The sequence below is a fragment of the Antrostomus carolinensis genome, unplaced genomic scaffold (assembly GCF_000700745.2).
Source record: "Antrostomus carolinensis isolate BGI_N321 unplaced genomic scaffold, ASM70074v2 scaffold12311, whole genome shotgun sequence".
Classification (NCBI taxonomy): domain Eukaryota; kingdom Metazoa; phylum Chordata; class Aves; order Caprimulgiformes; family Caprimulgidae; genus Antrostomus; species Antrostomus carolinensis.
Window position 1 is genome coordinate 21,439 of NW_010292030.1, and position 12,058 is coordinate 33,496.

The following is a 12,058-nucleotide window of genomic DNA, read 5'->3' on the forward strand; positions in this document are numbered from 1 at the left end:
ACAGGTGAATGAAAAGGCAACACATAAAAGATTAAGTGAAGCTTCTTTTCAACTAACAAGAATTAAAAGAGCAGGTTAACTACTGCCAGTATATGACAGGAAGGTGTGATCTGACTTTGTCTGTTACTATTTGACTGTTTTGGACTTTTCTTTCATCCTAACCCAGGAAGATAACCCCCAAATTCAAGTATCTGGGGAAATGAAGTTCCACATTTTGTTTTAGAATATAGTGTTTCCAAGCTGATGAGTTTAAAGGACCAGCAATTTAGTGGTGAGTAGCAATTAAATTTACAGACTTTATCTACATGTCAGGGTTTCCAGGATCACCTTTATGGAGCAGCCTTGCCATTCTGATACCCCTTGGCTTCCAAACTCTGAACTGGTTACCCTCTCAGGCTTCCCCTACCCTGAAAATGGCTGGTTTCCTAAGCTGCAGAACAGCAACTTGGGATGTCTGAAGCAATTCCCTCATGAAGATTGCATTGTATTCACAAGCTCTGGAAGTTTGGTGCTCCCAAATTCCATAGCCTTGGTGGTTAAGTTGCTACGTGACTCAGCTAATACAAAGATGCAAAAGAAATATGGCAGGCAAGTCTGTGCTTCACCAGAACATTAATGAAAAGCAATAGTTTGTTAAAAAAAAAAATCTAGGGAAAAAAAAAAATCACTAATGCTAGGAGAATAATAGGATTAGAATTTGTCAGCCTACATATATTTCTCCAGCCTGTTTCTCAAACTTAATTTCCTAGTAAGTTTGTTTTTTCTTCTGTTACACAGGCATTTATACTTGATATATCACAAGACAATATATGGGCATTTGAAAAATTAAAAGCAAACCTCTGGTTTTCTGCGCTGCATTCCATAACAGAGGACTGTAATGACAAATGAAAATAGAGAAAAAATGTTTTGTCAGGACTGATACTAGATAATGACATTTATCAGAAATAAGCTGGAAAAAAGTTTTTCAAACAGTAACAACAATTAGTAATCTTACCTCACTTACTGCTTGCAAGGTTTTGTTGAACTCTGAAATTCTTTAAAATAAAAAGATACCATTAGGGAGGATTTCTAGTTACATTTCTAAAGACAATTACAATAATATAATGAAAAGAACGAATGATTACTGAGAAAAACAACCCCATTTTTTCCAGCTGATCAGTGACTTTTTAAAATCATGCCAGTTTTAATATTATAAAACCACTTTTCAAAGGATTAAACATTTAAGAAGTGGTATTTTATTAGTCACTCCACAAACGAAGTTTAAACCTTTGTCAGCATATATTTTAAAATCAATCCACTTACGTAAAAGCAAAAGAGAAATCTTAATGTTGCCTCTGGCAAGCAAGCATTTAGAACAGAATTCTAAATTTATACTCAAAGCCACAGAAACAGAAATAGAGATTTCTTCTACAAACAAGACCTGTTGGCCAAATACATCTTTTGGATTTTCGGGATAAGTTTTGGGAATAGCAGTAAATATTCACTCATTCAAACCTGTCCTTATAAAGACTGTGAAAAAAGAAACTACACCAAAATAAAAGTATAGCTATGACTCCAAGAACACGTATTAAAAAACATGCAGCTATGAAAGTTCTTTTAGTAATTTCTTATGAGAAGGATTGCATTCCTGAAATTATAAAAACCATTTATTCATTAAAAGCAGCAGCCAGACTGGCATTCTTAACGATCCGCAGCTCATATCCTCAGGTATTATGATGATGATTATTATTACTGTTATTAAGATCATCAGCATATAAATAACAAGGCCCTTGGGCCTTGTTGAGCCCCAAGGAAACTGAAGGACCTAAAAGTAAATCAGCAAGTGTACCATTTCTTAAAACAAACTCCAGAGGTACATAAAACAAAGCTAGGGCTATTCTCACCAATATGAACTTGAAGTTAAAGAACAACAGCTTACCACTCCTGAAACTATGAAGTGGAGGGAAAATGCAAAGTGAAGAATCTGCTAACCACATGGAAGGTCTCACTTCATCTTTTTCAAATATAACAAAGATTTCAATCCTTATTCAAAATTACTTACCTCAGTTCTTGTAGGGTAGGTGCTGGAATTGCAATTAATTTTGTAACTTGATTGCTGATGGTTATGTTATTAATCTGTTAGAAACAAAGATTCCACGGCTAAGAAAAACCAGTAATTTATAGCCTTAAAAGAAACATGTTCATTTCATACATTTTAACAGTCCAAAATTCCAAAGATAAGCATCACATTTTCTCATGAATACACTTCAATAAATATTTACCATGACATGTTGTCACAACTTATGGAAGGAATTGGCTCATCTAGTATAGACCAAATATCTGATTTGTATCTGATTTGTGAAAGATATGGGCAAGAGGATAGTGACCTCACCATATATCATGGTGAAAAAATAGGAATTTGGCTTAGTTTGCAACAAAGACAGCTTAGACCAGACACTGAACAAACTTTCTAACTGTAAGTGCAGCAATGGGACAAGCGCCATAATAGACCAAAGTAACAGACAACATAGAATTGTGGGAGTAGGTTGTCAAGAACTGAGGTGAAAGACATGATAAGAAAGATCTAAATAGATATTATCTAGCCTTAGGGCCAGGGGATACACTAAGGTTTATCTAAAGGCCCATTATTGATCTGCATTCTTCTGTTCTGGTTTCCACCATTACCAGTTACTTTTGCATTTCATGCAAGCAGCGAGCACCGTGATGAAAACATCATGTAACATATATGGTATTGACATTACATGAGAAATATTCTGCTAAAAAGTAAAAGAGGCATAACGTTAATACACTAGACCATTTAAGTAGGCACGATCACTGCTGAAACACAACACAACGGAGAGCTGGCTTTTGCCAGGGGCCTACCCCTGCCCAAACTCAATGCGCACCTGTGCAGTAGCTCTCTGCAGTGATTTTGCTGACTACTCTCATGCTTGCAGAGATTGGCATGTGAAATCTCAGACTGGGCACAGACAGGGATGTGTAGGAGAAAGATACAGAGGAAAGGTTCTTTATAATGTCCTAATGTCCTTTTTATTTTATTCTCTTCAGTTTTGCATCTGTAACGACTGAACATTCTCATTTTCATACCTAATAATCTATATGTTCCTTGCTGTGCATGATATAATTCTCTTAAACCTCTGTTGTGTTGTATAAGTGGACACACTCATGTCACATAGGCCTACTGCAAAATTAATAACTGATTAACCACATGCCAAAAAGCATAGAACGATATCCTATTTATGAGAGTCTCAACATGAATTATTCCCAGAATGCAATCCAATTTAATTTATGCCCAAACTGCTGCCATCTAACCACGCTCACTTTCTAAAGTGCCTAAATTAATCTCCAAAGGAAGATCCTGTATAAGTAAATGCAGATTCTTAATTAGGGAGTTTCTCTCTCCAGACTTCCCAGGACTTCCCCCTCCTTTCAGTGGCTATATAGAGAATACAGTCCCTTACTGTATGAAGTTTACTTAGCTGGAATTCTAAAATTTAAGAGAGAGAGTAGATCCATCCACTGCAAATATTAACATGTACTGCAAACTCTATTTGAAATAAAATTAAACTATAAAAAACATCATAAGAATTATGTCAGTGTATCAGTATTTCAAGTGTAGGCAAAGAAACTCATTTCAACCTTCCTTACAATAAAGTTCTAAAAGAGAGAACACTTACTATTTCTACATTTAGCGAGGTGTTACTTTCTTCACTTGCCTGAAGCTTTACCTTGCCCACATAGAACACTAAAATCAAAAGGTAAAAATGTTAAGAACATCAACACTAAACCATGACGTAAGATTATCTGAGAATTTAAAAATTCACTTCTTGTTTTACAATAGAAAGGAATAAGAACACTTACACTAGCTTTTCTGATCATTCACTGTTTTTGTAATTGTTCTTCTGACTCTTCACTTACTGTTTTCACAAATGTTTCCGCTAGTCCAATATCTTCTTTATTTTCTGTATATTTATTTTTGCTGGTTGTCTCTTCCTTCTATTTCTTTTCTTTTTTTTTTTTTTTGTTTCCCCAAAATAGAAAAACTGCACTGCACATTACTATTAATACAACTCCAGCTCCCGCAATGAGAATAAAATGTGTAGGTAAATGCAAAGTGATACTCTGAAAATTCTTCCCTTGGGGATTAAAGAACTTTCAGGATACCATAATTCAGAGCATCACTCAACAGTTCTTGAGAGTTGGTAGGCCCATTTTGGAGACAAAAAGGAACTTCTATGACACTTCTCTATAGCCACACATTCAGTGCAGGCTATAGAGAAAGATCCATACAGGAATGCATACATGACATCACCAAATCATGTAGTAGTTTACTCTGTCAACTAGTAGGGAAACTGTATGGGGGTAGGCAGGGGGCACAGATACTTACTCTTACTTACTATACTACTTACTATAAAGTACTCAGCATATGGCTACTTGGCAGAAGCTACTTCATTTTCCCAAGTATTTCTCACAGAAGCCATTTATCAAAGTGTTTTGGAAGGCAACAACATGTATCAACAAAATCTTATTTTACTACATTTTTGTTAACACACATGAAGGGAATGTCACTGCCCTTTCCATTTTCCTTTGCTTGTCTGTTCTGTCACATTACGCTTTGAAAATACATGCAGGCTTTTACAATAATAAACACTATTTCAACTTCTATTCCTGATACAGAGTTAGGCTTAATACGACAGACATTTCACATCTGCCACAGCATACTAGTTTCTTGTTTTCTCAGGTTTGTAATTCTTATCTGCAACTGTGTAGCCTTTGATAAGAAACCAAAGATAAAAAGTACAATAGACTAAACATTACTTTGAACCCACCCCCCATTTTATATTATTTTTTTAGAACTTATAAAAATCTCTCTAAATTTGCAAGAAAATTAATTACAAAGCTAGTTTTTACATAGCAACTAAAAGTTGGACATGGCTTTTATAATAAAAAAAGAAAACCACTAACCTGAAAAATTACAGACAGGTGTTACGTTGCATAAAATGGTTTCTCCTACTGTAGGTTTTTTTGGGGAGGAAAAAAAAAAAATCTAGTGAGTAAAAAAGTTTAATTTAAACTCAGTACTGACAAATATACATATTTACAATCATTTCAATGTCTTAAATGTAAAGGTCTTTACTTTTTAGAAATATTTCACATAATGTCCAGGCTTCACTTCTTTAGGGCACTTACCAATGACATTTTCCAAGAATTAGTATTTAGAGTGAGACATGCTGGGTTTGATTAATTAATTTTGAATAGTTTTCTGTAACAGTTCCCACAAAAGACCTACATGGAAGTGGTCTCTATTTTTTAAAAAAATCCAAATAAAACAGAAATCAAGATCTCATAAATAAGCTCTTCAAATATCACAGTACTCAATCACTGATAGCATATTATCTGCTTCTGAGGATCCTACTACAGTTACTTATGATAGTATGTAACTAAAACTGTTGTACCTAATAGAATTCAAACTATGATTATAACAAACATGCAGACCCTCATCTAGCAGAACATGTCTTTAGTTAGTTACAGCAAGCTTTTGGCTGCTCCCATAGTTTTAATACTACCCACACCACAAAGAAGTAACACTGATCCCAAATTAAGGGAAGGGTACTGTAAAGAGATGGCTCTTGTACAAAATCAAAATAAAGGACCAGAAAGATATTTGCATTCAAGACAGATCTCCTACAGTTGTTCATAAAAACAATGTGGCAGCACAACTTTCCTTATCTTACTTAAGCAGGTTCCTCAATTACGCTGAGGAACAGCAAAATGGTTCAAAATAAACACCATATTTTGGTATAAGACTAAAGATCAGCCTTCATTAATGGAAAAACAAATGCTATTCTCTCTGTTGTTATCATTAGCTGGTACCAAATGAGATGTGATTTATTTATTTTTTTTTTACTTTCTCTGTACAAACATTTGCTTGTTAGAGGTTGATGCTTCATCCATTTTATCACCATCAAACAGCTATCAGAGGGTACAGATTGTGAGCTGGTGACAATATTAAAATTATCAGGAAAAAAATATTTTTTCAGGCAGCAATTTAGATTCAAATAAATATGCCTTCCCTTTTGTGTTGGCAGCTTTCAGTGAAATATTAAGAGCATTGTATCAGCACTTAAAAAAAAATCCTTAAAGAAATAAAATGTCCATAAATAACTGAATTTGTCAGAATTATTAACTACATAAAGAACAACAACTCTTATAAAAATCCAAGACAAAACCTAAGAGTGACACAAAAGTAAAGAATAACATCAGCCTCTTTTTCTTTACAAAGCACCTAGTCTTGCTTAGCATCTATGTGTGCCACCAAAATGCACAAAATAGATAAGGAGTGTGGAGGAGAAAAGACTGATAAAAAAATCACTAGTGCTTCCAGCCCCCATATCATCAGATAGCGTAGCTGTAAACTTCCTGCAGGTCACATTCACACAGTCAAATTAGAATGGCCAGCACGGCTCCAAGTCAGCTCTTCTACAACTTGCACTAATTCAGTGCAAATACATTCTAATTGGTCTACCAGGCTCCTACACAGATATTAAAAAAATTAAATTCAGCCTACTCCTATAGACTGGACCTGCCACGAGAACATCATGACTGGATTCAGTCTGCTTCAATCTACTAAAAAGCATGAGGATTTTTTTTTTTTAAAGTAAACATGGTCTCTGAGATTGTGTTTCTTCCATCTTTGTGATAACTTGCTGCTCTGACTTACAAAATAACCAAACTCTTCTATATGTGGCCATATAGGTAAGCATTGCAGAATTAGACCTTCTACCAGACTAGAGATTGATGTAAAGTAAGACAGACTGCTAATATGACACACTATAATATCAAGAAAAAAACTCCTATTAAAAATATTTGGAAGCAGACTTTGTGAACTCACACTCACTTAAACTTTGAGAAGCATACAAGAAGATCAGTGGTGAAATGTGAATCCTACCTGGTGTTATGGTGGAGTAATAATCAGTGATGTTAAGAACTTCTGTTTAAAAAAAAAAAATAAAAAAATTAAGTTTTCACATTTTAACTTCAAAAGCCTATGAAATATACGTCACAAAAATAATTTCTACTTTAGACTCTATCTTCCCAATAGAATTGTAAGCACATCACCATTTATAAGGGAACTACATTATTTTCAGCGCTGGAAATGAAAAAACAGCATTTGGTGTGAGATCCATCCAACCAAATGTGTATGTTCCCATGTGAGCCAGTTACTCTAGGCTCTCTATTACTCAGTGGATAAAGTTTTTAAGGTGTGATTCTCATTTAACCTGTTCTACATGGGCACTTCAGCGTAAGATGAATCATATTCTAAAAATTTGTCTTTCCATCAACTATGAAGAACAGAATCAGAATAATTTAGGTTGGAAAAGACCTTTAGGATCATCAAGTCCAACTGTAAACCTAACACTGCCAAGTCCACCACTAAACCACGTCCCTAAGCATCACATCGACATCTACACATCTTTTAAATACCATCAGGGATGGTGACTCCATCACTACCCTGGGCAGCCCGTTCCAGTGCTTGAGAAGCAAGATGCAGGATGTCTAGCTCATATGCAAACATGTAGGTATCCATATTGATATGGGATGAATCTACTCCTTGTTTTCAAATGCAAACATCAGGAAAAAAAGGGGTAGCAAGTTCTGATTGAGTCTTTACTGATCCTATTTGGCAACTCATTGCAAGAACATATATCATATGACTTAAAGGAATGGCATATACATTTTAGTTCTTCAAAATACTTTAAATAATATCAGAAAGAATAGAAAACATTCAATCTATAGATACACCAAAAAAATCCATACTTGCTAAAAATAAATATGCCCAGTTTGGGCCTTGGTAAGCAATGTAATATTTTGAATAAAAAAGAAAGTTTAACAGCTCAGTGTCAGTTTAATGCACTTCAAAACCCTAACCTTGCAGATGTAAAATACAGATTGGAGATAAATGCAGATTTTAAGATCATGTAAGAAAATAATTTGGACGACATGAATCCCAGTTATTTAAAACAAACAAACAAACAAACCAAACTTCTATGAATATAGCAAACATCTCCCTTTAGACCTTACTCTCTTCATGCTAATTCTCACCTGCAGTTTGTGTAGTCTCCTCTGAAGTTGTATCTGAAGAAGAAAAATAACAATAAAAACAATAAAAATAAAATAAAAATCTAAAAAATTCTAAATCTAACAATCTAAATAAGAGAAACATTAATAAAATCTTGCCTGAAGGATTAATAGGATAGGTGATAAATGTAACAATAGAAGATTCTGGAAAAAAAAAAGAAGATAAAAGATGTAGAAACTGTATTAATATTTTATTTCTACGAATTTTGGAGAAAAAAGATCAAGCATGCAAAACTTTGAACAGGAACTGAATTTTCATTATGTAAGTTCCATTTTAAGAACAACTGCAGTGGTTGTTAGGAATGTTCATATTATTTCAATATAAATTTTGAAATAATGTGAACATTCTTTCAAAAACCTGAGTATCTGAATCCATAATCAAGTGCTTCCAGATAAGCTCTTTTTATTGGTTTCATTCTTTTAGAAGATGCAGATGAATTTGACATATCCAACAGCAATAACTGCTTAGCCACGAGGACCTCTGCCTGCATCAACTTACAACACACATGACGAGAGATGACACACTGGGTTTGGCAAACTGTCTCTCCCAAAAAGCTATTTTTGCCAGTAACTGTACATAAATAAAATGGAGTGAGGGTGCAAGGTTTGTTTTTTTTTTCAGCTACTCAGTCAAAAGAAAAAAAAAGAGAAAATTACATTAATACGATAGAAGAAAATGTAAAGATTGCTGAAGAAGGATGTGCTTAGTAAGCATATTTTAGGTGTCAGTGCAGGAATACAAAGTGGTTAGAGGACCACTTTATATCGCTTCAATATGACAACTTAGTGCCTTTTTTAAAATGGGCCAGAGCATCTTCACAACAGAAGAACATTATGCCTTCGAAACTTCTTTACTAAAAGCGTCACTGTCATTATTAGAAGCAATATCTTAAGTACAATAAAGAAAAGTTGGTGGTTCTGCATAAAGATAGTTGCGTGTCAAGAAAAAAAAGCAATCTACGTCATTACATGGAAATTGAACTTTTCTTTCTGATATATTTATTTCCACTAGACTAGCCATTTTGAGCCTTTTCAAAAGTGCCCTCTTTCCAAAAGTGAGTAATTCCATACTCAGAGCAAAAGCCAAGCATCTCTGGTTCTGAAGACAACTGATTTTCTAAGGCAACTAACAAGGAGCCAAAATATGAGGAATCAGAGTGAAAACTAAGTGCTGACTTCATCTGTATTATTTGGCTTGGTATAAACTACAACAACTATTGAATTGGCTGCAGTTGTTAAAGATGAACCATTCCCAGAGAAATATTTTATCCGTAAAAGAACAAAAGCATGTGTGTTTTTGTCTGTATTACTTTTCTCCAGAGCACAATATGTCAGTATACATTAATCAAGAAAGCAACTGGCTTTCACACAGCTATTTCTATGTGTCTACATTCTTCATTTTTAAAAAAGGCTTTCATAGATGATGTTCATCACCTCTGGTCCCGTAAGTTATTAAGAGTCTTGTGTGTGTGTATGTGCGTGTTTGTAGTATACCACACTGCACCAAAGAACATACGCACATCTGTGAGGGTGGGAGGAGATGTAAAGGAGCTCTCTCACTACAGTACTCCTCCTCTGACATCTCTGCAAACTGCTCACTGTTTAGGGTACTGGACAAAAGTCTCTTGATCAAGCAATTTGCACCTACTTCATCCCCAAGCATCACTGTCACAAACCATATATGTGATCCTATAAAGTGAGATATTTCATTACAATGTCGAATGAAGAAATTAATTTACTTTTAAAAAATAAACAATTAAAATATTAAATGTTGAAACTCATTTAACATTACAACTTTCTGCTTTACCTCAAATAAAAGCAGAAGATTTATCTAACAGGAAATAACAACATTGCAGTAAAAAAAAAAAGATTTTCTTACCAGAAATAGTTGTTGCAGCTGATTCTCCTGAATTTTCAGCTTTTGTTTCAGACAGAAAAAAAAAAAGAGGAGAAAAAAAGGACCATAATGAAGTTTCAGACACATATGAAACCATCCTAAGCAGCCTTTCCTTGTATTATCAAAAGTTTACTGCATTCACCAGAAGAGGGCAACACCTGCTTATCAGAAGCACACTTCCAGGTTGTCAAAAAAAGATCTAACAAACTCTGATTAAAAAAAATTTCAATTTTTATGAATTCAAATAGAATTCAGTTGAAGAAGATTTCAAATAATACTGGACAGTTGGCACTGTATAATATTAAGTAAACAAAAATCACTGACCCAAGATGTGCGCTATGCTAACCTGAAAGCCGCATGCCTACCATGAGTGTCTTAATCTTAAGTGTACACAACAGGACGGCTGTAGTTGGGCATGAAGAACCCCTCTCCGACTTTGTATAGTAACACTTAGATTTTCCATTTAAAATTTATCTCACACATACCTGTTCTCTTTTCTAGCCTGCAAAAAGCAGCATTACAAAAAGCTATTTCATTTCAAGTTTGAGCCTCTGATCTTGATAGGAGCCAGCCAACTATTTATATAGCACTGGTCGCTAAATCTTTGATCTTGCTACAGTCAGTATTTTGATGAAAAAGAAATCAAGAAATTTGATATCTGGTTCACACAGCAACTTCAAAGTTAGCCCTTTCATTCAGTGAGCAGCTTTTGACAGTGCTAGGGAGAAGCCAAGTCACTGTTACCACAGGAATATAATCTAAAGAACAGTTGGCTGCAAATACGAAACTCTTTAAAAAATATATTTGAAGTATTTCAACATCTCTCAAAACTCAAAAGTCATCCTATAATGCTATTTACAATACATTAATTATACCATTTCCTACTGTTGTAGAAGAGCTAAGTCAGAGTTACCAAAAGTCTCTGTGGAAAACCACATTTCTTTGGTTAAACACAGTAAAAAAGGAGTTTCCAAAATGCTTATCACTCACACGATTCCTTGCTCAGACTATTTTGCTTGCCTTACTGAAAACTAGTAATAGCTTGTTTTCAAAGAATAAACGTAAATATAATTTCTGTAATGCAAGGAGAATCAGAGTAATCTCAGTGACCTTATTTTCATTTTCTCTGGAAAATTACTGATGTTGTTTGCACCATGAAATATGCTAATAATAAATAAGGATGATTTCCTTTGAAAATATTTACATATTCTTAACTGTCTTCATGAATTAAAAAGTAACGGCAGCAGCAATCTTCCTACACACTTTCTAAAATACAAGAACAATGGTAACAAATTACACAGAACCCTCATATACCTGTTATCTGTGTTCTGGCAGGCAACGTAGCAGTAGTTTCAACTACAAAGGAAGAAGATTTTTTAGAAGCAGAAGTTTTTATATATAATTTTACACATGCATATACACACACATTTTTTAAAACACAACCATTTTAGAAGTGCTACTCACCTTAACCAAGCTGCTTTGCAAAACTGCTTTGCAGCCATTGAGAAACGTGTGTCAAGTCTTTTTGAAAGCTGGAAGTTGAATTCTTAATTTTTACTCAGTTTATCACTTTTATACTTATAGAAGACAGAGATTAGGCTCTGAGCTTTCCCTCTGCCCTTCCATTGCCAATGTCTTCAGAAACCCTTTCAACGTATTTGCTTGAGTAAAGATGAAGTAGATGAATAGCAGCAATCAGAAATGTAACAGGTAGACACAACTGTGCTTTCAGACAGCTATTTTTGTGAAATGTGGAAAAGAAACGCTGATGAATTATTGTAGAAGTGAATTTTTATTAATACAAAGACAAGCAGAGAAATTAAATAAAAAAAGCTGGGGCAGGAGAGTTGGGTAAGACAGGGATGCTTTATTCCTTACGTATGTACAAATAACACGATATGTACTCTAAGAATACATCTACATCATGATGTATATACATCATGTAGACACTCACATGCCCAAGAGTTGCACCACCAAAGAACATCTAAACAATGAGCAGACAGATCAGACTGCCAGAGATGA

The 12,058-nt window shown here is 34.5% G+C and overlaps 1 protein-coding gene across 1 annotated transcript in view; it reads right to left on the reverse strand.

Annotated features, from left to right (window-relative positions):
• The window catches only part of ADGRG2 (adhesion G protein-coupled receptor G2), a 44,749-nt gene that overhangs the window by 17,923 nt on the left and 14,768 nt on the right, over positions 1-12,058 (reverse strand). Inside the window, exons 3-12 of the mRNA XM_010176805.1 lie at positions 11,351-11,392; positions 10,402-10,410; positions 10,019-10,042; positions 8,104-8,136; positions 6,950-6,991; positions 4,966-5,013; positions 3,678-3,745; positions 2,042-2,115; positions 995-1,034; positions 838-872 (exon numbers count right to left, since the gene is read on the reverse strand). Coding sequence (XP_010175107.1) covers positions 838-872; positions 995-1,034; positions 2,042-2,115; positions 3,678-3,745; positions 4,966-5,013; positions 6,950-6,991; positions 8,104-8,136; positions 10,019-10,042; positions 10,402-10,410; positions 11,351-11,392 — 415 coding nt within the window. The remainder of the gene's footprint in view (positions 1-837; positions 873-994; positions 1,035-2,041; positions 2,116-3,677; positions 3,746-4,965; positions 5,014-6,949; positions 6,992-8,103; positions 8,137-10,018; positions 10,043-10,401; positions 10,411-11,350; positions 11,393-12,058) is intronic.